Raw genomic sequence first — 24,798 nt, forward strand, 5'->3', positions numbered from 1 at the left:
TCATATTTTCCAAATTTTTCTTTTTTTTCTTTTTTTTTTTTTTCTTTTATCGACTTTAACATGTTCATTTTAGTCTAAAGAAAGGAACTCCCAAAAATCTAGTATATAACTTTTCTTAGCCTCTGTAGGACATCTTATTCTAAACGAAAAAAATATTTACAGATACAGATCTGAATGTAAAATGTCATTGCATTAATCAAATCCATATTCATGTAATTTAATTTTTGTTTAGAATAATTTTCCTTTTTGTGAAAGTGAAGTTGCAAGTCAGATTTTTGTGATGTGTGTTACATGAAACTATTCTTACTTCGTATATATACATATAAGTGTTTTATATATTTGGTAATTGTAGTGTTAAAAGTATTAGAACCTTTTTAGTTGTATAATTTAATTGTTATTCTTTTAGTTGTTTGTCTTTTCCCCTGGTTTTTCAAAGGTCAATTTGGTTTGAGTGATTCTTATTACAAATTACTATAAGCTCTGATGCAAAATGCTTTTTAAAGTCGTGCACTGCAACATTGCCAATTTCTATATAGTATTGCAAATTACTACTAAACAAAAACCAATCTCTTTCTCGTGAATTTTATTAGTTCATGATTGCACAAGCATTAAAAAAAAACTATTTATCATTTCAATTAGACGATTTTTTTACAAATTTTATTATTTCATTCACAGTTTAAAAAAAAAAAAAGGAATAAAATCTAAGTCGACAAAAGAGAAAATACGAAATGTGAGTCTGCTTGTGCTATCATACAAGCAAATAGAAAAATTGTACGTTTCAGGATGAATATTGAGGGGATTAACAACGTTTCTCTATGTGATCTATAAAAAACGGATAAATTTCAGTTTTTTATACATTTTGATCTACTTTGAATAATTGTCTATAGGGAGGAAATGGATAATCACCTCGAATCAATGCAGACAGAATTGGACAACCTCCGTGATATTCTACGCGGCGAGGGTTACAGTATCGATGCAAATACACTACTTGGTGTAAGTTTTTTTTTTATTTAAACAATGTGTAAGTTATTTAAAATAATCAACAAATTTCCTATTTTATTGTTCAATGTATTTTTACAGTTATTCGGAGCAGATGACCCAATGTCATTTGGTATGCCTCTTAATCCAGAACTGAATCCACATTCGGAGAAAGAAGAGGATGATCATGCTAATGGTGAGATTTCAAATTCTTCATTAATCGATATTAATTTTCGTTTCATTCTTATTATTATTATTATATTCAACGTCGTCTAATGTGTAATTAAGTTTGTTTCATATGTCGTAATTTGTTTATAGTTGCAGAAAATATTAACGGAACGGGTAGTGGAGGTGAACTTATGGCATACAATCCTACACCAAACTTATTAGATTTCGACGATGACATATTCTTGGGTGCTACGTCTCCTGCAACTAACACATCAGGTGATACAGCTATGAGCAGTCTTTATACATCGGATCCTCTCGATTTGGAAGATAACAAAACATCACTCCTCGAATCCTTAACAAACGATGTAAACTCTTCATCATAAAGTCTCATTCCTATGGTAAGTTTTTCAATGATTTCTCTTATATATGTATATATATGATAAGTGATCATTATTTCATTTAAAGGAAAAAAAGAAAAGAAAAGAAATATTTTTATTACCGCGCAGTAGAAGGTACTTGTTCATAATATTTATACGCAATCGTTTCATTGCTATATATTATTGATTGTTATGTCATTCTTGGCTCGCGTATGAAATTTATGTAATATATGTATATATACATATTTGTCGAGTAGTTGGTCACATAACGAATCTTCGTTGAAGAAGAATTACAAAATTTTTCCGTCGAGATTGTCCTTCTCCGAGGTTCAGCCTCTTTGCAAAAAAAGATATTGTCTTAGGATAGATTTTTTTGCAGGTTCAGATCACTGTTGCGTCCAATGCTTTGGTTTCAGTATGTTTTATTCTCGATGGATCATCACGAGCATGCTCTCTGTCTCTGTCGCTCTCGGTGTATTTCGATGACCAAATAAGCAACGAGCTTGTAATGTGCAGACAAAAGTACCTATACCTGAGGAGAATGCGGTCTCGATGTATGCGATCGATCAAAATGATCCTGTCGATTATATGGAGGACAATAATCACTAAAAACAAAAAAAGAAAAAAAAACAAAAAAAAAAAAGCTACCGGGGCGCATAAAATCCTCTGGATTTGCTGCTATTATAATATTATAAAACCGATGATAAAAAAAAGTATTCGATTGTTACAAAATAACTTTTCATGAATTTTAACGTTGATCTTATGTCGTATTCTATTCACAGTACATTTATACTATTTATATTATAGTATCGGTGAAACGACATGAAAGTAAAATAAGGAAATTATTTATTTACTGATGTACTTTTTGTGACTTCGTAGATATTTTTTTTTTATATACACGTATATATAATTCGATCACATGACACGAATTATCAGTTTTTATTTTTATTTCAAAAGTAGCGGGAGCACGTTATAGTGACTAACGTTTCTTGTCAATCGTACAACAATACAAATTTAAAGTTCCTGTATGTATATCTCATCTCAGAAAATTATCGTATCTTTGTTGCGTAGTCTTTCTTTTTTTTATCGCCTCGAACAGAAACTGCAGAAATGTAACAAATAGACTAATAGTTTGTTAAATGCATTGCTTAGAATTCTGTATATTTTTCTTTTTCTCTCGTATATTGTGTCACGAATGATTATATAGATAATAGTGTTTAGAATCACTTGTCTGTTTAACGATCTCATTATTTACCGGTGACAGATATGAAGGTTTTTTTTTTTCATTCTGAACTCTCAAGTTGCATCCATGTAAATAATTAAAGAAAAGAAAAAAAAAGTATATACGAAATTCGTATTTTTTGTACTGAATTCTTCTGACAGAGGAGAACAATGGCAATGTATGGTAAACATTGATTCTATGAAAAAGAATTACATTGAAACGTCCAGTGTTCTTGTAGATCAAGGTATACTGTACAGAGAAAGAAAAAGGAAACGCCAAAAGCGATTTTATATTTTTATAATAAAATAAACCTAAATCTGCGCGTTTAACACGCTTTTTTTCCTGAGAAAAAAAAACGAAAATATTTTTCTGTGGACGTCGACTCATTGTACATAAAACAAATATTTATTTTTTTCTTTGTTTGTATATACACACATGTAGATTGTGACGATATTGTAACAATTATTAAATAATATCGCATCGAACAACACTTCGTGATTATGTTAAAAATGTAAGCATTTTATCAACGTCTTCATCTTTTTAAGTTACAGAATAAAAAGAGACGAATAAAAACTAACGTACGAACAAGTATTCAAAACGAACAGTTACCAGATGTGTATTTATTATGATACATAACATGACATAATATATACTTCTTATCTTTCTACATTAGAAAATGCACAATGTTTTGAAACAGTTTACTTCTCATACAAGTTCATCAATATTGAACTTGATTATAGTATTATCTGTTTTGTGTTAACAAATACACAGATGAAACTGATTATAATTGACTTCATTTATATAAATATATTCAATGAATACTTTCAAAATAAAAATGTGAATGTCTTTCTCATTCATTTTCACATTACTGTTCACCTGAAATGATGTGCAGTGACTGTATATAATACCAAATAAATGTAAGTTTCTTATCTCTTTTGATTGTTTTGTTTGATCTACAAGCTCTAATGGTCCAAAAAGTTACTGTTTATTGTCAAAAAGTACGAATATATATATTTTTTAAGAACAACAATTTTAATATATCATTTACTAATGCTGTTTAAAGAAAAAGAATTCTAACTCTAAAACAAATTATATACAATTATTTTTGTCTTTTATACTAACAAAATTAGTTCGATGTGTTTTCAGCTAGCTATTCCGCAGCAATCGGACGCTTCGTTATTCTATTTGCTTAGCTTAACAAAAAAATATTCTTTATCAGGCTAAAAATTAACAGAAAACAAAGTACACCTTATCTATTTAGGAAGAATCTGTGGACGAATCGTTGTTATTTCCATTGCGGTTAATTAAAAGTATTCCCTGATATTGTTCAGTTCAGCAATTTTTCAAATCACTTTACATGTGTAGCAAAAATATGCATTCTAACGATATTTAAATCTATCGAGCATGCTGAAGAATATTTTTCTACTACAGAAAAAGAAAAAAAAATTAAAGAGTAGGTGTTCTGATAAGGAAGATTGAAGACAATATGTCCACTATATGCGAACTATAGCTGGTGGTTACTAGCTACAAATAGATTACCGCCTGTTGCATTCACAAATACATATAATTGTTTTTTTATTTTAGCCTGGGAGGAAAGACTGCTGGATTTTTAAATTACCTCGTTGGTAATATCTTCGTTTTAATTAGCGAATATGATACTATGATGAACCCTGTGACGAGTTTAGTATCTGAAGGGAAATAGAAAAGGTTAAAGGAAAGTGTGTACGTACAAAGGTTCGCGCATAAAATTCCTTGAAGAAGAAAGTAAACAGCAAGAAGAACCAAACGGTATAAATCTTGATCAGAAGGAATATTTATCTTCACGTTGATGATGATGATGATAATGACAAAGATGATAAAGATGATAAAGATGATAAAACTACGTGATTGAGAACGTATTCCAAGAACCTCCTATTGAGAGAGTATAGCGCAAAAAAAGAGGGAAGAAAAAAAAGTGAGACGCGCGCATCGTATATTATACATTGTATCGAGAAAGACCTACAAATAATTCCCGTTTTCACTAATTTGTATATAATCACGCAGGATTGTCGTAACGATAAAGAAACGTGGGATATTTTCTAAAAATATCCGTCACCAGAAGAATAATAATTTTTTTACATAGCGTGTGTGTAAAGCACAGTATTAAAGTATAAATGAATTAATTAAATCTGCACTATGCGACGTGTACGAGAGAACGTACATAAATATATGTATACATAAAACTATACATATATATATACGTAACAGAAACGAAAGCGTGTTAAAAGTATAACATTTGTTTAATTTTTTTTTTCCCGTAATTATTCTTTCGCTCTGGTTACAAAATTGAATAAAGATTAAAAAGTGATAGTACGACCTAAGATTTCAGTGCCCATAATATATTAAAAGCACTATCACTGCCTTTTTGTTGTGTAAAAATTTTCATTATTTTTATGTCGATGATTTTTCGTATTTAACCCTCTACAGCTTTTCTTTCATCTTTTTAAGTTTCTTTTTTAATGTGTCAAAGACTATAAAGGATTAATATCATTGATAAGCATATCCTCTTGATGAACTTCGTAAGTAAGTTAAAAATTAGTAATTAAATATAATCAAGATATTCCACTAAATACTTAGTCATACGAATGTCATTCATGATTCCTTTCATTAAACACTGAAATCTTAGTATTGAGTCTCTAACAGATAAATTGACAATTTGAGTTTGTATATATCAGAAAATAATGTAATTAGAATGGCACAGTAATCTTTGTCACATTAACATGTTATTTTAATTTTAATGATAAGTAGATTTTTTTTATATTAATTTGCCAAGAAACAGTTTGTATTACATTACAAATTCATAGAAAACTTAGTGTATGTTATGTAATTGCACATACATTGAAGTGTCAACCATACATTAACTATGTATCTTACTCTTTTTTTTTTTCATAACATCTTGAAACTAATTTCAGCACACTATAGTTTCTTAGATTTAACCCACATTTACATTACTTATCTACGTGTTAGAATTATTTTTATTATCTAACTATTAAGTGTCTGTTAATTTACAATGCAACATGTGAAAATCTTCGGAAAACCTTTTTGTTCTGAATATATAACAAAGAAAATTGTTATGATCTTCCATGGGCTATTTCTTTTTATTTCTGTTTTATTTTTTTTATTAATATCAAAGATTGAGATTGTTTCTAAAACTATAAACGTTCGTTTTATAACTTGATATCTAAAAATCGTATATTCCGTGCATCTTAAATATTATTAACAATTAGATTACTTGCATGAAATGATTTTTTACTTGCCCATAGGGGATTAAACTACAAGTTGGTGAAAATCAAAATGATGTATCCTGTACAAAAGTATAGCTGATACTACACTGCTTGTAGGTATCTAATTTTGTGATACATTAAAGAGTTTTGTACAGAAGGATAGGATTGAGCTGAGATCACGAGTGAACAATTACCCGCTTATTGGTTATGAAATTGCGTGTTTTGCTACTAATTATGGCATACCACTTACAATAGGATTAATGGGCAAATTAAAACATTTAAATATCGGAAGAAAAATACTGAGGAAAAAAGTTCGCAATTTTTTATTCGTCTACATCTATCTTATAAAAGGGACACTCATACTCTTATTTTACTATATCACGATTGGAAATTGACTTTATCCTGTCGCCTACAACTATTGTTGTCACCTGACAAATACATATATGTATTTAAACAAAAAAAGAAAACGATTAAAAGCATAATCTTTGAAAACTACAATCTTCGTCAAAAATTACTTTATTCAACACAGATAAATTTTTAACTATCATAAAAGATAATGTTAAATTTGTTTGTTTTTAAATAAAATTTAGACCATTGTTTATATAATCTTATTAAATATCCTGGCTCGAATGATTTATCCTTATACAATAAAGATGCATGTACGTTGCATAAATTGCGATGCACAGGTTAAAGAAACTTTTGAAAACAAGTTTTATACTATACGAAGGTATAGAATCTTATGAGGATTAAATTAACCAAGTATATATTGTAATATGAACAGCAATTTCAACAATTTTCTATATAGGAAGAGTAATTGTGTCTATACTCGAATGATATTTTTTATATAACAATACCAATATAATGTATATTGTAAGCTTCGAGAAAGCAACTCTTACATTATGTACGAAAGAATGATTAAATTATATTTACGTTTATTTTATAGTTCTTCTCTTTTTTTTTTTAATGGCAGCACTTTCACAAAAATACTTCAATTCAAATTTTAATGCGATTGATTTCATTAACATTGTTACGTCGCAACGGTACGATGATGGACGCGGAATAAACTTCTCGAACTTCACTTCGGCCAAGGAATTGATACATTTATTTTTTTGTGAGAAATCACGTACAGATACAACGCAAGAAAGTCATAAAACCTCGACAAGAACGTAGCGCGTTAAGTAAAAAATCAAGAAGTCCTTTACGTCGTCGTGATTGGGTCTTTATATGCATGTGGCGCGTTCCCGCCCTTTTTATTCGCGCGGTGTCGCGACAGCATTTTCGTACTGAGCATTGGCTATTCCAGGAAAGCGAGCATGCGACATTCCAATAAAATATTTCAATAAATATCGTCCAATATTTGCAGGAAGCAAACATGTCACATTCCAACGAGGTAGCATGCTATGTTTCGGAAAGGCAAGCATGCAATATTCCTTCGGACTTCCGACGACATCCTAAGAGTACTATACTATATATGCGTAGAGTTAATCTATGCATAACGATTTGCTTAAAAACACTTTAATCAGTTTTATTTTTAACTATTACCTATCCGAAAAGAACTTCGATTAAATTTCTCGATTTAACGTATAAAATTCTTTATTCGGTAATTTTGATTTTCGATCGTGGCTGCATTACGAATATTGGTTAAAGCGAAAGATCATAAAACACGTATAAAATTTTATACACAACTATTATTAGTTTTATCACTCTTCTGTAATAATTAATGTAATGTCTGTTACATTGTAACACGAAGCAGGATAAAATTTGTTAAAAATTGTAAATTAACTTGCGATAGTATAAGTAATAGTATTATTAATTACTATTTAGTCATATAAACATCAATGGAAAAATTCTGTCTTTCAAATTATATTTTGGCTGGTTTATTGCACTTAGTTAGAAATCCGCGTTATCACACGTTGTTTTATAAACAAGCTTATTCAACTATCTTATATTTTATATTAAACAGTATTTAATAAATATTCTTTTCAAGATATTCAAACTGCCCAATTCTTTACACTCCTATAAAGATTCTCCTAGTAAAGCGTCATAATCGTTGTCAGATATTTGACACAATACATATCGAAATTCCGTCCAATTTCTATATGTACATAATTAAAAATATCTTTAGCAACCGTTCTTAAAATATTCGAAATTCTGCTTGCATATAGTGTCAAATATCTTATATAATCTTTATGCAAAAACATGATGAGAGAACATTTTGTTCAATTAATCTTTGTATCACATAACATATGTACAGTTAAATAATACTTTAGCTTTCCCTTACCCTGTCCCTAAAATGTGAAAGGAAGTATTGAAGCCGCCTCTATGGTAAAGATGGTAATGATGGAACAAGCGGTGGCAAGGGCGGAGCAGGTGGAGGTATTTCATATTCCGAAGTAACGATATCGTCCAAGTGTTTCAGCCAATCGACATACAAATGTGTCAAACTAGCAATACCAGCCAACGTCATTCCTCGACAATAACGTGTGTCCAGATAATACAGACTTTTACAGTACAATGTAATAGATTCAAGAGTATGATCTGTAAGTTGTGAACATCCCTATGGCAAGGAGAACCTCGGTGTAAATTTTAGAAACAGTAGCTATATTTTTTAATCTTTCGTTGCAAAAAATACCTGTATGAGAAGTCGTTTTAATCTATGTAATCTTTGTGCAACATATGATATACCAATGTCAGATATATTGTGACACTGATTTAAATACAAGTCTTCGATCGCTGGATTATTTTTAGACAAGTAATCCAATCCAACGTGTGTAATCTGTAAAAAAAAAAAAAAAAAAAAAAAAAAAAAAAAAAAACGTGTCTTTCGGTCCAATTTTAAAAAAAATTTATGTAAAATTTATTCCCACCTGTTGACATTGGCTTAAGTTTAATATTTTCAATTCTGGAAAAGCGAATGAATGCTTTAAACTGACATCGGTAATTTTATTGCATCCAGAAAGATCAAGTTCTCGGAGGCATTTGAGCCTCAACATAGAGAATCCGGAAAACGTATTCGAAGGCTTAATAGCCACGTTTTCACAAAGTTTCATGATTTCACGCTTTCGATCAGCGTCGCGTACTATTTCTTCTTCTGCTCTTGAGCGTAAACCGATTTCTATTTTTTCGACATGCTCATGGTTACCAGCACTCATACCCGTTAAGCCAGCATCACTGACATCAACGCAATGGCTTATTTTTAATGTATGCAAATGTACAAGCTCCTTGAATATCATCTATAAAAGATAAACTTACTTTTATATGCATGAGCATCATCACTGGTACAAAAATTTATGATTTACAGCGACTCTCTTAAACTTTAGTAATTCCTGAAAGTTCAGGAAAATGATCAGCATAAAATCTATTGTGAAATCCTTTCCACAGAACGACTCTAATTTTAAGGTACAAAATAACGATGGTAAAATTATATCCACGCACCTGTATCGTTTTATCGGTGACACCGTTAAAACAGGAGCTAAGTTCAAGATATCTTAAATTAGGAAAGGACTTAGATATGCATTCAACTGATTCTTCATGAAGATGCAATGCACTTGCCGACAATATCTGCATTTTCTCTTTTCTTATCGTTTTCTTTACGATATAATTCTTTTCTGGTAAACCAAAATTGATGTTTTCAGGATCAATGTCTTGTACTATGCTACTGTCATCTATGTTACAATAGCCATGACTAGAACATAAGCCATGAATAATGCAATCTCCGGTGAGTTGTTCGTCCTCCGAGATATCAAGTTCTTTCAAATGTTTTAGAGATTGAATATACAGTATACCCATATCGGTTACTGCACGACATCTTCTTATTCTGAGCGTTTCCAGTTTCGTCAAATTTTTACAAATATGAAGTAAACTGGCGTCCGTAATTCGCACGCAAAAACTAATGTCAAGGACTTTCAAATAAATTTGATGCTGTGCCAATCCTTTGATACCCTCTGTGGTTAATTGATAACAGCCTTGCAGCATTAAAGATTCGAGTTTCAAGTCTTCCAAGGCTGATAATGTAGCTAAAGCAGTCCCATCGATCAAAGTGTAGCCAAAATTCAGGTGTTTCAACTTGTACGCTTGTTGTCTCAGATAGTGTAATGTATTTAAAAAAGTAAATACCGAATTTGAAGCTTCTGTTAAAGTTAAGTTTTGAGGATAGAACTTTTTATACAATCCATAATGAAAAGATATCTGACAGCCCATGAGACTTAAAGATTCTAAGCTTGGGCAAATAGAAACTAGTCTGTTGAAAAGAGCATCACTCAAAAAACGATTACACCCAAGACTAAGTTCTTGGAGATTTTTAAATGTTTCAGAGAGCTCTTTCTTGTCATTTTCATCTTCTAAAAGCCTGCCAGACATCAGGCACTCTCTACAACCATGAATGTGTAATACTTTTAAAGACTTGCAGCATTTAAATACTTCTACAAGTGTTTTTTCACTTAGATCACAACACAACTGAAAATTAACATGTAGAATTAACAAAAAGAATTCTTTCTCTAATCAGATACTATTGTTGTATTTAGTTAAAGCAATTGTACCAATATAAGACTCTTCATGTGAGGTCCATACTGATCCCAAATAGGCATGTTTCTCTTCAATTCCACTTCTCTAAAAACAAAGTGATAGAAAGGTCTTATAGAATGTTGCAAAATTTTTATCACTTGGTTTAAATTATCGGCACGTGGTCTACCAAGAACCAGTGCTTCTTGATCCAGAAATTTCATTGCTAGAGAAGCTTCACGCCATGTTCGATTGACTAGACCTGCTGACATCCTATCAGATGTAGACAGATAGGACAATATATGTATTATTACCTAAAATTAAAATAAACCTGGTCAGTAAATTCAGATTTCCTTTAATCAGCAAAGAACAGGAAGTGTATGGGGAAAAATAAATAAAAATAAAAATTAAGATATCTTGTCGTATAAATTTATTTTTTCCCTATCAAAGGAATAAAAGAAATATGAAATCAGTTGAATAAATCAAATCCTTTAAACCATTTATATGATTTTTCGTAAATGAACGTTCCTATTTAGGTTACTGTATAACCGTTTATATTGCAGAAACATGTATAATGTTAAGAGAAAAATGTAAGCAACAAAATAGTTAAAAAAAAAATTATAGAGCATCTTACGTAACAATTTAAATGTTAAGAATAATAAGAAACTTACATCTATAGGTAATTGAACGGTATCCGTTTCTATCATGTTACTCATACGAGTTTTGTTACCAGACATTATCGCCATAACAAAACCGACAATAATATAATGCAACAAAGTGTTTTGTCCCGCCGAATTTTATAAGTTTTAATTCGCAAAATTTACGTAAAACATTAACACAACAATCAAATCATTGCTTAGATGTGTTACAGCTGTTTTTTACGACAGTCACGTGCTTTTTGCGCATACTGAAATCACGCCATAAATATAACACTTCTGATTTGCCGTATAATGTACAGCATTCGTTGGAAAGTCGACTAAATACTTCTCACATTTGCTTCTTACTGTCATCCTATCGCTAATATTCTACGTTTAATCACCGGATTTATTCCACGAGTGAGCAACATTTTTCATAGTTTCATATTATATCTCTTATTAACGTAAAATTTAACAAAGATCAGCGACGATTTAATTTACATATTCACTGACCCGTTTCGATTAACAATCGATTTATTACTACATAAAGAATACAAAGATCTGTCTGTCTTGTAGTCGACGACATATCTACTGAACGAGATCTGTCAAAACAAATCAGCTGGATGGATTTAATGGCCTATGTACCCCATTTTTCAGAGGCGCCAAATTTGGAGGTAAACTGAACACCTCGAAACGTCATTTGACAAAATTCCGTATACATATTTGAAAATTGTGCTATAATCTAATTACTGATTATCATTATTCAAGTGTCGTACAATTTATTAATTACAAAGGGACGGAAAAGTGTTTAATTTTTACATTATACAGCGTATTCCAGTTATCCGACATATCTGCGAACAGCCGCAAGAACAAGATGAATTAATGAATATCAGACAGGGGAATAAAATTTGGACAAAGTTGAGTCGATGGTTTTTAAGACAACGTATTGTATCCCGAAAACATCCCCTGACTCGTTGGTGTCTGAAAAGCACAACTGCCGTGAATTATGAAATTTCAAGGCACCTCAAGTCACATCCATATATGATACATCCGTTCAGTTTGTTTAGGTTAACCTTAAGCCCCCTTTCTATCGACGCATTCCGATCAGAATATTCATATTAATATCTACAGTGAGAATATGATTGAAATTTTCACAGGATCGTCTGGGAATCATTAATGACAGTGTTCACCATTATATCCCTTCTAATTACACCAGTTTCCATAACATTCTACTACGAGCATCACGAAAATTGGCATACGATGAACGACATAATGAACATAGTGTTTCTATGCGACATTGTCATGTGGTTCTTTACAGGTTACTATGATTATCCGACGAAGGTCATAGTTCTTGACCCTATGATAGTGGCACGGTACATTAATCATTAATTAGATATCAATCGTAAACGATTCCTCTTAATTCATCGTCCTTTCCTTTTTACAGAAAATATTTACAGAGTTATTTCCTCATAGACCTTCTAACCGTACTACCCATAGGAATCCTCGATTATGTAGTACCTAACTCGTTATGGTACTGTACTACGTTGAACATGATGAAGATATTAAGAGTTCGTAATATTATCGTTTATTCACGCAGACTTCACAACGTTAGTTTCTCCTGATAACGATCAGAATTTTAAAAAAAGAGAAGAAATCGCCAATTAAAATGTCTTCGTCGTTTCAGGTATACAGAATAGGTTTCCAGGTGCACAAAATCTTGGAGACTATTGCTATTATCGTAACATGCATTCACTGGTCTGCTTGTCTCGAGTATTACGTTCCTAAATCTGTGGAAGTATTAGGCACATTAAGTAACGAGTTAGTATAGTCTATGGAAGAAATACACCGAGATCGTAAGTTCGTTCAGGCGTCAAAGTTTACACAACAGAAACCAATCGATGGCGCTGCTTGATACTTTCATTTACGAGCTCGCTGTATTTCTTCCATCGACTGTACTTCTTTTTTTTTTTAACTATAACTGTTTCTTCTACGATGAACATTTTTTTTTGTTTGTGACTTCTATTCAGCTCTTGGATCAAATCTGCTTACTTTCAAAATAAGAAAACGTTCGTGAAGAAGTATCTGGTGTGCTTAAATCGTGCAACCATCGCTTTCGTTCGTTCTGCTCACTATTTAAACATGGAAACACCGGAGGATATTATACTAAACATGTTTCTAACGATCCTTGGTTTCCTTGGCGTGATATTTCTATTAAGTAAAAAACTTGCCTATTACATAGAATCGATCTATGATGAAAAAAAGAAATAAATAGTGATTGCTCTTTCCAACAGCGCAATTCTCCCAACTGATGACGACGTTTAACATAACTATCAAGCGTCACTTGAAGATAATACAACAACTGCAAGAGTATATCAGATACAAAGAACTTCCGTATGCTTTGCAACGTCGTTTATTAGAGTTTTATCATTATCGCAACAAAAAAGGCTTCGAGAGAAATAAAAAGATTATAGACGAAGTTTCGCCGTATCTGCGTGAGGTTTCGAACGATACTTTCTAGAATTATACAGGATGTTTCAATAAGTTGGTGACCAAATTTAACGTTATTTTATAACTTTTTAATTAATCATTCTCGGACATAGGTTCATATGAACTTTTTCCATCTGTTTCACCTCCTAAATACGCTGTATTGATACAGCATCAACCTATTGAAACATTTTCTATATACCAGGTGTAAAAGAAATATTAATCACATATTTCATACGGTTAAACACTTCTCAGGAGCTGATTTTACATAATTATATGAGGCTGATCAGCAGCGTAGAATTGTTCAAGCATCTACCGGAAACTGTGGTGATACAGTTAAGCAGCGCGTTGCGTTCTGAAATCTATATGACTGGTGACGAGGTCGTGAAGGCTGGTACTCGCGGTGAAGCTCTGTACTTCGTCTCTTCCGGTACCGTGGCTGTCTACACTGCTGTGGGAAAAGAAGTACAAATTCACGTTCCTTATCGTGACTTTGTCCATTCCTACACGTTTCTTTTTCTCATTTCTTTTTTTCTTCTGTTCCGCGAACGATACTTAAAGGTTTGTCACTTGGAAGACGGAAGTTACTTTGGGGAGATCGCACTGGTGATGGACAGCGAGCACAGAATCGCCACTGTGGTCGCGGTGGAGATCTGTGAAATTAATGTGCTGCGCCGCGACGACTTCCGAAGATTCATCTCGCCCTATCCTGATCTATTGAATCGCCTGCAGAACGTCGCTCTCGATCACCTGAACAAGAGCCTTCTTCTCGACGTCGCGCAGGATTTAGCTGTCTCTCACACGCCTCAGTATATCAACATCAGCAGTATAAAGAGCAAAAGATTTATTCATTAAAGCATCGTTGATTAAGGAAGAATCTCTTCGGCTTCTTGTTTGATTCTTAAATTTTTCAATCTCCAAGTTCAAATAGTTTTAATTCACATTTTTAAATTGGAATTTTAAAATTTAATTTTTTCAATTCAAGCATTTTAATTCACATCGTTCTATTGAAATTTTTAGATTCAATTGGGAAATTTGAATTACCCGATTCAGATATCGAGATACATTTAAGAAATAATTCAACAACGATAATTCCTCCGTCTATACGGATTCCTATAAGACTGCTGGTAAACGGACATAAGTCTCCAGTGTTCAGGAAAATCAGCGTCTCTGTAGCCGTTCACGACACTGAAAGGAGGAGACAGACTGTCGATGCAAAAGTTTCTCCTGGCGAAAGGAGTTCTTGGTCTTGGTATCGTTGACTTGATACCAGTTTTCCTCGGATTATTTTCACTCTTCTCCATACCCAACGCCAATCCAACAGCTGATCTGATCAATCTAGGATCTTCCTTGATATTCTTTGCCTCACAGGCAACGCACTTCCTGAAGGACACATTCCTCGGTCCTCCGCCAACCTGAATCTTCTTTGAAATCTTCACTTTATCTAAATCTTTGCATAGACATTCACAGCAACATTTACCATCCTTACTATCCACCACTTTGTTCTCATTCCCCGAATGATTTCCATCTTCCTGTGATCTGTACCGACCACGACCTGAAGTGGGAGGTTCCTCTTTCCTCGCAGAGCCAGAATGAAGAGAAGCTCTGGACGTTGAAGTGTGTTGAACGAGACTGAATATAGCTGGTGCAAGTCCACCTTCAGAACCATCGATATGAGCAGGTTTATGTGGTTCATAAACAGGATCTACAGGAGTTTCCCAACAAATAGCCAGATCCATCTTGGTCTTAGGTTCCTTGTAGCCGAGAACAGGTTCATAACGTCTGCTCAACTTCTTCAAACAGTCTTCGTCAGTTCGTTCACAATGTTTGCAGGATCCGCAACAGCATCCTTGTGATCTCACGTTCTTGAAGATAGAATCGTCAACCCTGTCTGGAAGTGGTTGATGCTCTAGATTTTCTGCATGAAGCTTCTTTGCTATAGCGAATCGATCGTAACAGAGTGATCGATTCTCTGGTAATGGTAATGGAACATCCTCCTTGACCTCTTTTCTTACTGGATCGTCTGATACAAGCTTCTTCAAGGAAGATATTTTCAAGTTCCCGGAAACGTATCGCGGCTGACAACATTCGTGCAACTCGTTGCTTCCTGGAGGAAGCAGTTTTCCTGGACAGTGACCGCAGCACTTTTGATTCTTCATATTTATCAGTCTTCATTTCCTTCCTCAATGTTGATAAGTCTATGGAAGTCCATAAGATAGCGAAGAATTATTTTCAACGAACACTTTCAAGCTTTCGAATTTTTCCTGCGCTCAGCTCGATCACCGCAGGAATGTAAAGTGAACGAGAATGGTTGTTTACTTGACGACGGGATGGCTCGATAATCGTGCTATACTTATCTACGTAGTTATACTGCTCTATTCGAGAAGTTCCAGGACAAATTAAATAAAATACTAATTATTCGTTTGTTCGACAATTTGGTCACTTTCGAAATAATTCTCATTCACAAAATCGCTGGGAACTGTATTGAGATGATTTTTTGCTTGTTTGACAAAAATTTCGAAATTTCAGACGAGTTGGTTTTACAATACATTAGATTCCTTAAGTCGAGGATAAGATGGTGTTCCCGAATTTTATTTTATCGCCTCAGCTTATTCGGCGAAATTTATCTCACCGCCTCGATTATGAGTCACAACTACTCCCACGTGGTGTAAGTTCCACAAAGAGAAGGCAAAAATTTCGAAACTTCGGTTAAGTTGGTTTTACCTACACTCGATTCCTTGTGTCGACGATAAAAAGAGCCTAAAAAGCATTCGTAAAAGCACAGCCATATATTTTCGAGAAATCAGCATACAATCTCGTCAACTCATAAATTCGTCTATTTTTTACAGATCGAATCACGCGAACGTCTCGTTACACCCAAATAGTATATCGTTTAGGGACTACTTAACCGGTTAGTAGGAACACTTTGTGTACCACATCACGATAATAATCAAATACAGAATTTATTTCGAAACTTTTTCTTAATAGAGTACCCGGTACGTTGACAATCTTGGCACAGGTAATTTTAGAATTCGCAGGATAATCTCGTAAAACGTTCCTAACCTTGCACGATTCACGCGTTATCCAATTACGATCTATGAAATTATTGAACCACTTCTCCGCCAAGAATACCTTGCTAATATATTACATAGTTTCCTGGAAGAACGTAGATCAAATGCAACGATTAGAATTTTCGCATGGTAAAAGTCTCGGGTAAGTGAGCATGTGCTCACACGAGACGAGGAAACTTCCTGATGCAGTCTGCGATTCCCCGTATCGTTGCACAATGCGTTGCACTGTGGGACAGTAGAATCGTGCCACGAATAGGAAAACACCAATGACGCCGGGGAAATACGGTGAATCTATTTTATAATGCTCTACTCAGGATTACAGATTTGGAACATTCCCCTCTGACTACCGCGAAAATTTTACGAGAACCGTAAAGATTCGATCTGAGAACCGGTTTTTTCCGTGTGAATTTCTCGTATGAAATTCCACGGTACATACCAACAGTTGAAAAAAGAAATTTTTCTGAATAAAAAGAAACGATTTCAGTAATACTTTTACGTTTTGTTCGAAATTCAATTGTATAACCTAACTTTTCAACGATTTCCCAGAGATCTGCATATTATTTATAGCTACATACATATCGATGATCTAGCAAGGTACCGTTGGAGCAATGCCATTCCCCTTCCACCACGGAATCCTTGGCATATTGAATTTAAAGCGCGTCTTTAATCATGCCCCGGGAAGCACATGGCAGTTGCACGCAACACGCGAACCCTAAGTCGTTTTGCTATCGTTCCACGGAGTCTGGATTGGATTAAAGAAACCTTGTTTCGATACGTATTAGATTTCACAAAGAACTAAGTCGTGACGGACTAAGTGAAACAATATGAAACACTTGTCACGTTTAATAGAAAGGAACAGTTGAAGTACAAATTTGGTTGTACGGTGATCTATCGTCGACTTCCTTTATTCCATTTTCGATTTAACTAGCGTAGGAAAAATGAGCGATTTAGCGTAAAGAAGCAGCGCCGCTAAACGATTCATTGCAGTAAACAGTGACCCTGAAGCAAGTGGTAAACCCAGTGTCCAGGCCACGAATCGTGAATCAGCGTGTTCAGGTCGGGTGGATGGAGACCAAGCGCTCATTCGAACTGTTGCAGTAAAACGCGCTCTTAGTTGCAGACATCACGACTCTATAAACACTTGTTCTTCAGAGGAAAGAAGACAAATCGCGTTTATATTCAAGAGGGGTAGATAACATAAAACCGCAGTCTCTCTGACTCTAGCAATCCTAACACGTGCCGTGACCTGTTTCTTTTTTTCTTTTTTCATATTTCGAGAGTACTACCAAGAAAGAAGAAATAAAGAAGTTGTTTTTTTTTCTCGAGAAGAGCCTACCGGTGTGTCTTTCAGTGAATAAAGTGAATTATTTGAAAAGTACAAGTGGTATCCCTTGGTGTCACTGAACTATGATTCAACCGAAAGACGATAATGAGGAAATCATTTACATGGACGACGTTGCCGACGATGCATTGAAACCATTGACAAGCCAACCGCTAGAAACGATCAGGATTGAACCACGTTTGGGCTCGATGCTCGAGACAGACAATACCAATAATCCAAAACCAACTTCTGGTCCCGAGATAGACGACCTTGAACCTGACGAGAAACCTTCGATAGGGTTCGATATACGAGGAATCGATGATGGCCTCCTGCCAAGTGCACCGCGAACACCGGAAGTTTCGAGTTTTCCCGACAGCAGAATGCCAGTGCCATTCTTTCCAGTGCCACCTCTTGAATCGATACCTGACGTGAACGTCTATCAACACAAGAAGACACTTGCTCAAGGGATGATGGATTTGGCTCTTCTATCCGCTAATGCGAATCAATTACGTTACGTCCTACAGACTGACGGAGGCCATCCATATTACTATCCGTCTTTAGTGATGATAGGTGCCAGTTTATTCTTGCAAATAGCTGTGGGAATAGGATTAATTTGGAATAGTAGGTACAATGTGAAGGATGATGCACAAATGTGCAAGGCTGAGAAGGCTAATAATTTGACAGTGATAGGTATATTTCTAGTGACAATTTTGAACGTTTTTATCTCGTCGTTTGGCGTCGTTGATCAAGTAACGACGATACCTGCACCAACTTAGGACTCTTAGTGAAATAATGTTCGATTTTAAGAAGAGACAATCGCGTGAATGTTTTATACTGTGGGTGTAATGTATTTGAATGGCTATGAAAGGGAATGCCTGTGTCTTATTTTATTATGAATATGGAACTTGAACACAAGAAGGAATTGATTTTAAAATATCTTTGAGCTTCTTAGAAAGCATCTCTTTCTTCTTTGTTAAATCTTCTGTTTCTTTGTCCAGTTCAGCAGAAATTTCTGTTAGCCATTTCTCCATTTCTGCATCATCACCTTGAAGCCTTAGCATACGTTCAATACAATTAGGTTCATAGTTTGGGGAATCTTTACATCTCTCTTTGGATGACAGAACTTTAAGCCTTTCTTGTGTCATGTAATCCAATAAGGAAACAAACTTTGTTGCTTCATTCCAATCTATGTCTTGTAAACTGGTGCTCATTGATTTATTATGTTCTTCGACTACTGTTACCTGAAATTTTTTATTACCATTGTTGTACAATGTTTTATAAGATAAATTATATGAACATAAGATCAAATTTTTCCTATATACCATCCATTCAAAGAATATGTGTTCTTTTTTCAACCATTTCATGTGTATATCTAATAAACTAGCAGTAGCAGACAACTCCTTTATATATTTTTTATCTTCATCAGAAGGCAGGTTCTTGTTAACAGTTGAAATACGTTTTACCAAAGCTAATTCTGATACACTCAGGTGTGGAAGACCACTATAGTTTTTACTTGCAGCATGAGCTTTGTTTACTAATTTAGTTCTCTCAGAAACTAACTCAGATATCTGTTTTATATTATAATTCACTTTACCACTTAAGTACAATACATGGTTTATTTGTGCTGGTATAGACTCTGGTACATTGTACTCTATTTCTTCTTTCTAAAAGATAAATAACTCATACATATATACATCCTTTAATTCATGTTTTAATTACATTTATGTCTAGCTAATTACTTCTGAATTATTTGCATATGAAAACTCTTTTCCTAGCACACTGTTGGACAATTTTAGTTGAACAATAATACTCAAAATATTTTCTGTTCCCAGAAGCCATGCAAATGCTAATAATAATGGCCTGTTATTTTTACTCTCTGCGCTTAAAGCATAAAACTCTACTGCAGGATACTGTAAATATGCAAAATACAATTTGGTAGCCCAGACTATATCTAAAAAAAAAAATCTGAACTTATAAAATCATTGTGCATGGAGTGTGAATTAAAAATATTTAAAAAAAACATTAACAAAATTTACCAAATTGTTCGAAATCAGCTGCAATTATTTTTTCTTTCACAGCATGATAACTTAAAATGTTCAACGCTTTCCAAAACACCTCTCTCTGATACAGAAAGGAATTATCGATTAAAAATCCTTATTTCACGAATCGCGTAACATTATATAAAGGTTATGCGATACACTCACGACATTTTCAGCAGTGCTATTGAATTTCGCCAGTCTAAAATACTCTGGTTTCATCGTGACGTTGATCGACGCATTTAAATGCTGACATAATAACGACAAAACGCTCTTTATATCGGACATTATTATGATTTAAATCAAGCTTGACATTTGCTATTCACGTGATTGCTATTCACGTGATTTGGCGCGCTTTTTTTCAAGATCCGACTTCATTCCCGAATAAAATTCGATTTTAGTAGAAACTTACTTTCCTCCTAAAGAACTTCATACTTCTTAAAGTATTGCAAACGTTTTAGAACCATTTCACATTCACAATGCACAAAATACCTTTCATTATTCCCTACAATAGTATTGTTCGGATTATAGAACCGATAGATCGATACTTCGAGTTCCATAAAACAAAGAATCCCGCCACCAGCTATTAACAGGTGGCGGGAACAGATTCCTAATGACAAATACGGTTACCTGCACGACCATTCTTATTAAAGCACACGACCGTCATTACATAGGCAATTACACTCACGACAGAAGAATTTTTGTTCAGGTCAAAAACGCGGGACTTCCTTACTTCGTTCGAACAATTATAAACTGATACTATTAACAGATATCATTTGTCACAGTCAATGTTTTATTTGTGATTACTATTTTTTTTTGCAACTAAATTTATTATCTCCTATCTAATTTATTTTCAAACTTCAATTTAATAACAGATAATTATATTCTAAGAAATTTTCAGTGGAATTTTCACAAACACACACACATCTGTATATACCAAGAAAAGGAAAACATTAACTAGACGCACAATAAAGATACATCAAAAGGAAATCTCTGACACGTTGCTATTAATGGTGAATTAACTATTGTCAGTCTGTGACGAAACACGTTACATCGTGGTTCTATCATATACCGCGTTCCTGTTATACAAATATCCATACTGCACCGTAGGAGCCGCTTGCCCCGTTCCCTGGGGCACTTAAGCCTGCGATTACAAGCCGTTAATATAACGAGAACCCCACCTGGTACGCAAAGAACAGGTCAATCGCGCGCGATCGGTCGAACGTGCAGGATCGCCGAGCGATTCGTCGACGATCTAGCCTATTCTTCACTTTTCTGTTTTACTCTGATACTGTTACAACTCTGATAACGGTCGTCTCCAGGGGCCGCTTCTCGTTTAAGCAAAAGTTAACCAAGTGAAAGAGGCGCGCGTTAGAGTAATCTAGACTCGCGGGAGACGCGCAAGATCTCGACGAAGTAACGACACACGACGCGACAGCCGAAGAAAACGAAATCGGAGAAGAGTGTTTCTAGAGTGTGAATTTGTGAATTTTTATGTGTTAAAACGCTTGAGGTGGCTCAGTTACATTTGGCGAATCTTCAAGTGTGAAAATATGGGACGAGGATACGACGGTGGTCTGATTCTTATGCTCGCCGAATTTTGTTTTTTGACGGTACTGGTAAGGACACGTTTTTTCCGTGTACGTACGTGATGTTAATGTTGTGACAATACACACTGTGACGACAGTGGTTTACCTCGAAAAGAATCTGGACTATTCTGAATGACATTAATAAGATAGTTATCATTACGGTTCGTCTCTTTGAAACAGTTCTTAATTTTCTCTTGAAAGCAGTAGACTCTCGTTTTTAATGTGTCTATTGTTTATCGAAATATATCATCCGGAAAGAAACGTTCCATCGGTAACATTTGAAAAAGAACATGATTTTGTCAGAAAGATTGAATGTGTATTATAACGTGATTATCATGAGCCGGTAGAATAGAGAGTTTCTCTGAACGTGTATGCATAGAACGAGAAACGATGTAAGAAATTAGCTAACGGACCATCATATTTACGTAACCCGAGATCTGTTATCGTCGTGTAACAGTAACCCAGTAGTCAGGTTGAACTTGCATCGAATCAAATAAATTATTTCAGCGTTTTGTCAGAACGTTGAACTCTAATGAAGAAACTAATGATATTCATCTTTGACTCAAGTATTTTAGTTATAGTCTGTTAAATTATAGATCTGTAAACTGATGAACAGAAGTACCGTACGACTTAGTGATTTATCCCTGCCTATTATTTAGGGACTTTAACGATTATGCGCAAGGGTAAACGATATTCGTGCATGATTCTCATAAATACTTGATAGTTTTCATTTGACGTTTACGATTCACGAAATACGATAATACCTTCTTAGGAACGGTAAAAATGTAAATAGAAATGTTTTACGATCTCATTTCCTTTCAAATACGATAAATTATTACGCCCCCGGAATCCGTTTAAAAATAATCAAATTGACATTTCGTATCGTGAAAAACGATACTTTCGTAAGATAAATTGTTAATGTAATGTAATATAATCGTTTACTGCAATGGAAGTTATTCGTGTTTTTTAAACATCGTTACTTCGTTATCATTAAAAATTCTGTCTCCATGCTCATCCGTTTATTATTAGACTGCATTTTTTATTTTCTTTCGGGCAGATTATCTTCGTGTTTTCTACAGCAAACCTGCGATTTCAGTGCGTCATTTCGCGGTTAAGGATATGCAAAAATTTTGCAAAATTATTCGAATCAATTTACTTAAATACGATTAAATGTCACTAAGAGCAACTTGAACGCTGTCGATTGGTGCTTGTGTACGTGTTTATCTCGGCTTAATATATTGAGTAATGTATTCAAGAAAGAGAAAAAAAGAGGACGCAAGAGTAAAGGAAAAAGACAAGCAGTATTCTACGGAGAAAAGATCGCTGGTATCCTTCAAATTCGTTGGTCAAATAAAAAATGAATAAGAGCGAAATACTTTCCGCAATATCTATCACTACTTGTGACGATTCTTAACAAGATTTCATGAGAAAAATTTGCACGTTTAATAAAAATAGTAAACAAAACAAGTATTGTTGTCCATTTTGTTACACGATTTCCTTTCAAAAAACATCGGTCCACGTTTAAAAAACATTGGATCTTTTCTTCTTTTTTTTTTTACTTCTGTAGTTATAACGAATTCCCGATGAAGTGATTACTTCACTATCGTTACGATGTGCTTGGAATTTCGATTCGTTTCACTGATACACGCGATATTTCTACCTTTCTAAGATACCTATCGACGTTTAACAAATTCGTTACCGTTCTCTTTTAATACATGTTTTCAGGTGACGCAGAATGCTTGCGCGTATCCACACAAAATTGATCAGAACGAGAGGAATATCGACCAATTTCCTGATATTTTAAGCTACTCTAATAGAGATGAAACACAAAGCGATCTCGGAGGATTGATCGAGAAAAAATTCGAGGACAATGAATCGTTCCATTACGAACGTAGATTTCAGAGGGATACTTCTGGTAATCAACAGGAAGGTACAGCTGATTGTGAGACAATTATTTTTCAGTTGAGAATAACAATGACGTTTTATAGGTTAAAATAGATTCGTGAATTTTGAGCGGTAACCATTTTTAAATATCCGCTTTTACATTCTATGTTAGGTTCATCGCCGCACAGTAGGATGCATTCAGACGGCAAAATTGTATTCCCCGATGAAACAAAACCGGTGCCAGTTTGTAAAGAATCTACCTTTTGCGAGAGAGTGGACACTTATCCCGAAGATATAGTAACCAAAGCAATTCAACGAAACGAAAGCCTTAAATATTTGGCAGGTGTAGATGTAGTTAGTATCGTTTTTTTTTTGTTTTCGAAGAAAAATTAAAATGATCCCCTTCAAATTATTCTTTCACGTTTTGATCCCTTTTTAGATATCTGACATAGCACAAAGGATTGACGTAACAGACGACGTACCCCTTTGCGTCTCTACTGTACGTATATATTACAATATCACGTTTCTTTCTTAAAGAAGTGAAATAAATTGTAATATATTTACTCGCTTATTGTTTAAGGAACAAGTCATATATCCCCAGTCAGCGGAGAACAAAGACAACGAATGGAAATACATTGCGAATCAAGAAAACTTCAAACAGGGTATACGTATCGAAAAGTGTAGGTAGGTAGTATTATTGAGTTATTTTTCGAAAATTTTTGTTGGTTAGAAATATTACAAGTATTTCGATATTTTTTTTTTTACAGAACAGAAAGTACCAGTTGTGCCATGTTTGGTGAGCTTGCTGCGGGTTATAAAACGAGCTGCAAGCAAAAATACGTTTACAGACAACTCGCGTCGGTATTGGAAGACGGCACGCTTGTTCCTGACACTTTTCGATTTCCATCGAGTTGTTGCTGTCACGTAACGTTCAGCACAAATCCGCTTATGCACAGAAGTCTAGTCACGCCTACTAAAACGCGTAGGAGGAAATGAATGTTTGTTTCAATATTACGAACAAATACAAGGAGAGGCTCTTTTATAGAGCGTTCATTAATATCCCCTTGATTCTCAGTGAGATTTTCAACAAGTATGCATTTAGAGTACATTCGTTGTTGTTTGAAAAACAAATCGTGAGAAACAACAGTGCAACGTTATTTCTATGGTATTTTAAGGCCACGATTTTTTGCAAGTTCGCTATCTTTTTTCGAAAAAAATATGTAGAGCTTATATTTTCTTTTCGTGATTTGTTTTTTTAAATAACGCTTTT

General features: G+C 34.2%; 7 protein-coding genes across 8 annotated transcripts in view; 4 read left to right on the top strand and 3 right to left on the bottom strand.

The window, feature by feature from the left end:
* LOC108573440 (heat shock factor protein-like) overlaps window positions 1-2,171 on the top strand; it is a 7,573-nt gene extending 5,402 nt beyond the window's left edge. For both annotated transcript variants that reach the window (XM_017935903.1, XM_017935895.1), the window contains exons 8-11: window positions 888-993; window positions 1,081-1,174; window positions 1,297-1,544; window positions 1,903-2,171. In XM_017935903.1, the coding sequence (XP_017791392.1) occupies window positions 888-993; window positions 1,081-1,174; window positions 1,297-1,529 (433 nt within the window). In that variant the 3' untranslated portion in view covers window positions 1,530-1,544; window positions 1,903-2,171. The remainder of the gene's footprint in view (window positions 1-887; window positions 994-1,080; window positions 1,175-1,296; window positions 1,545-1,902) is intronic.
* Window positions 2,172-8,327: 6,156 nt separating this feature from the next.
* On the bottom strand, window positions 8,328-11,254 carry LOC108573896 (F-box/LRR-repeat protein 2-like). The gene is made up of 6 exons (XM_017936384.1): window positions 11,180-11,254; window positions 10,547-10,822; window positions 9,444-10,463; window positions 8,876-9,241; window positions 8,641-8,784; window positions 8,328-8,565 (listed from the first exon to the last, which is right to left on the bottom strand). Exons 1-6 carry the CDS (start codon window positions 11,252-11,254, stop codon window positions 8,329-8,331), a joined length of 2,118 nt encoding a protein of 705 aa, XP_017791873.1. The 3' UTR covers window position 8,328.
* A 512-nt stretch (window positions 11,255-11,766) lies between these two features.
* Window positions 11,767-14,482, top strand: LOC108573122 (potassium/sodium hyperpolarization-activated cyclic nucleotide-gated channel 1-like). Its single transcript, XM_017935503.1, has 9 exons — window positions 11,767-11,817; window positions 11,972-12,210; window positions 12,301-12,516; window positions 12,588-12,750; window positions 12,828-12,961; window positions 13,171-13,358; window positions 13,435-13,640; window positions 13,883-14,092; window positions 14,189-14,482. The coding sequence occupies exons 1-9, from the start codon at window positions 11,767-11,769 to the stop codon at window positions 14,480-14,482; spliced, it is 1,701 nt and encodes a 566-aa protein (XP_017790992.1).
* A 224-nt stretch (window positions 14,483-14,706) lies between these two features.
* Window positions 14,707-15,786, bottom strand: LOC108573990. The gene has a single exon (XM_017936490.1). The coding sequence runs from the start codon at window positions 15,784-15,786 to the stop codon at window positions 14,707-14,709; it is 1,080 nt and encodes a 359-aa protein (XP_017791979.1).
* Window positions 15,787-17,990: 2,204 nt separating this feature from the next.
* LOC108573133 (ninjurin-1) lies at window positions 17,991-18,795 on the top strand. Its single transcript, XM_017935514.1, has one exon. The coding sequence runs from the start codon at window positions 18,106-18,108 to the stop codon at window positions 18,793-18,795; it is 690 nt and encodes a 229-aa protein (XP_017791003.1). The 5' UTR covers window positions 17,991-18,105.
* A 102-nt stretch (window positions 18,796-18,897) lies between these two features.
* Window positions 18,898-20,343, bottom strand: LOC108573969. Its single transcript, XM_017936466.1, has 5 exons — window positions 20,220-20,343; window positions 20,056-20,136; window positions 19,759-19,970; window positions 19,342-19,683; window positions 18,898-19,260 (listed from the first exon to the last, which is right to left on the bottom strand). The coding sequence occupies exons 1-5, from the start codon at window positions 20,341-20,343 to the stop codon at window positions 18,910-18,912; spliced, it is 1,110 nt and encodes a 369-aa protein (XP_017791955.1). The 3' UTR covers window positions 18,898-18,909.
* Window positions 20,344-21,272: 929 nt separating this feature from the next.
* Window positions 21,273-24,703, top strand: LOC108573770 (protein spaetzle-like). Its single transcript, XM_017936252.1, has 6 exons — window positions 21,273-21,674; window positions 23,370-23,574; window positions 23,701-23,882; window positions 23,968-24,027; window positions 24,109-24,212; window positions 24,296-24,703. The coding sequence occupies exons 1-6, from the start codon at window positions 21,609-21,611 to the stop codon at window positions 24,522-24,524; spliced, it is 846 nt and encodes a 281-aa protein (XP_017791741.1). The 5' UTR covers window positions 21,273-21,608; the 3' UTR covers window positions 24,525-24,703.
* Window positions 24,704-24,798: the final 95 nt, after the last annotated feature.

Source organism: Habropoda laboriosa, unplaced genomic scaffold, assembly GCF_001263275.1.
Source record: "Habropoda laboriosa isolate 0110345459 unplaced genomic scaffold, ASM126327v1 scaffold20, whole genome shotgun sequence".
In the NCBI taxonomy this organism is placed as follows: Eukaryota; Metazoa; Arthropoda; class Insecta; order Hymenoptera; family Apidae; genus Habropoda; species Habropoda laboriosa.

What these genes read in the sequence shown, in the direction of transcription:
- LOC108573770 (XM_017936252.1), top strand. Translation starts at nt 21,609, where the DNA reads ATGGGACGAGGATACGACGGTGGTCTGATTCTTATGCTCGCCGAATTT. An exon ending in TACCCCTTTGCGTCTCTACT is followed by an intron (nt 24,028 to 24,108) that starts GTACGTATATAT and finishes TTATTGTTTAAG; the next exon opens with GAACAAGTCATATATCCCCA. An exon ending in ATACGTATCGAAAAGTGTAG is followed by an intron (nt 24,213 to 24,295) that starts GTAGGTAGTATT and finishes TTTTTTTTACAG; the next exon opens with AACAGAAAGTACCAGTTGTG.
- LOC108573990 (XM_017936490.1), bottom strand. Translation starts at nt 15,786, where the DNA reads ATGAAGAATCAAAAGTGCTGCGGTCACTGTCCAGGAAAACTGCTTCCT.
- LOC108573133 (XM_017935514.1), top strand. Translation starts at nt 18,106, where the DNA reads ATGATTCAACCGAAAGACGATAATGAGGAAATCATTTACATGGACGAC.
- LOC108573122 (XM_017935503.1), top strand. Translation starts at nt 11,767, where the DNA reads ATGGATTTAATGGCCTATGTACCCCATTTTTCAGAGGCGCCAAATTTG. An exon ending in CATCCGTTCAGTTTGTTTAG is followed by an intron (nt 12,211 to 12,300) that starts GTTAACCTTAAG and finishes AAATTTTCACAG; the next exon opens with GATCGTCTGGGAATCATTAA. An exon ending in TTAGGCACATTAAGTAACGA is followed by an intron (nt 12,962 to 13,170) that starts GTTAGTATAGTC and finishes ACTTCTATTCAG; the next exon opens with CTCTTGGATCAAATCTGCTT.
- LOC108573969 (XM_017936466.1), bottom strand. Translation starts at nt 20,343, where the DNA reads ATGTCCGATATAAAGAGCGTTTTGTCGTTATTATGTCAGCATTTAAAT. An exon ending in CATATGCAAATAATTCAGAA is followed by an intron (nt 19,684 to 19,758) that starts GTAATTAGCTAG and finishes TTTATCTTTTAG; the next exon opens with AAAGAAGAAATAGAGTACAA. An exon ending in ACATATTCTTTGAATGGATG is followed by an intron (nt 19,261 to 19,341) that starts GTATATAGGAAA and finishes AAAAAATTTCAG; the next exon opens with GTAACAGTAGTCGAAGAACA.
- LOC108573896 (XM_017936384.1), bottom strand. Translation starts at nt 11,254, where the DNA reads ATGGCGATAATGTCTGGTAACAAAACTCGTATGAGTAACATGATAGAA. An exon ending in CCGTTCAATTACCTATAGAT is followed by an intron (nt 10,823 to 11,179) that starts GTAAGTTTCTTA and finishes TTTTAATTTTAG; the next exon opens with GTAATAATACATATATTGTC. An exon ending in TCACCGATAAAACGATACAG is followed by an intron (nt 9,242 to 9,443) that starts GTGCGTGGATAT and finishes TATCTTTTATAG; the next exon opens with ATGATATTCAAGGAGCTTGT.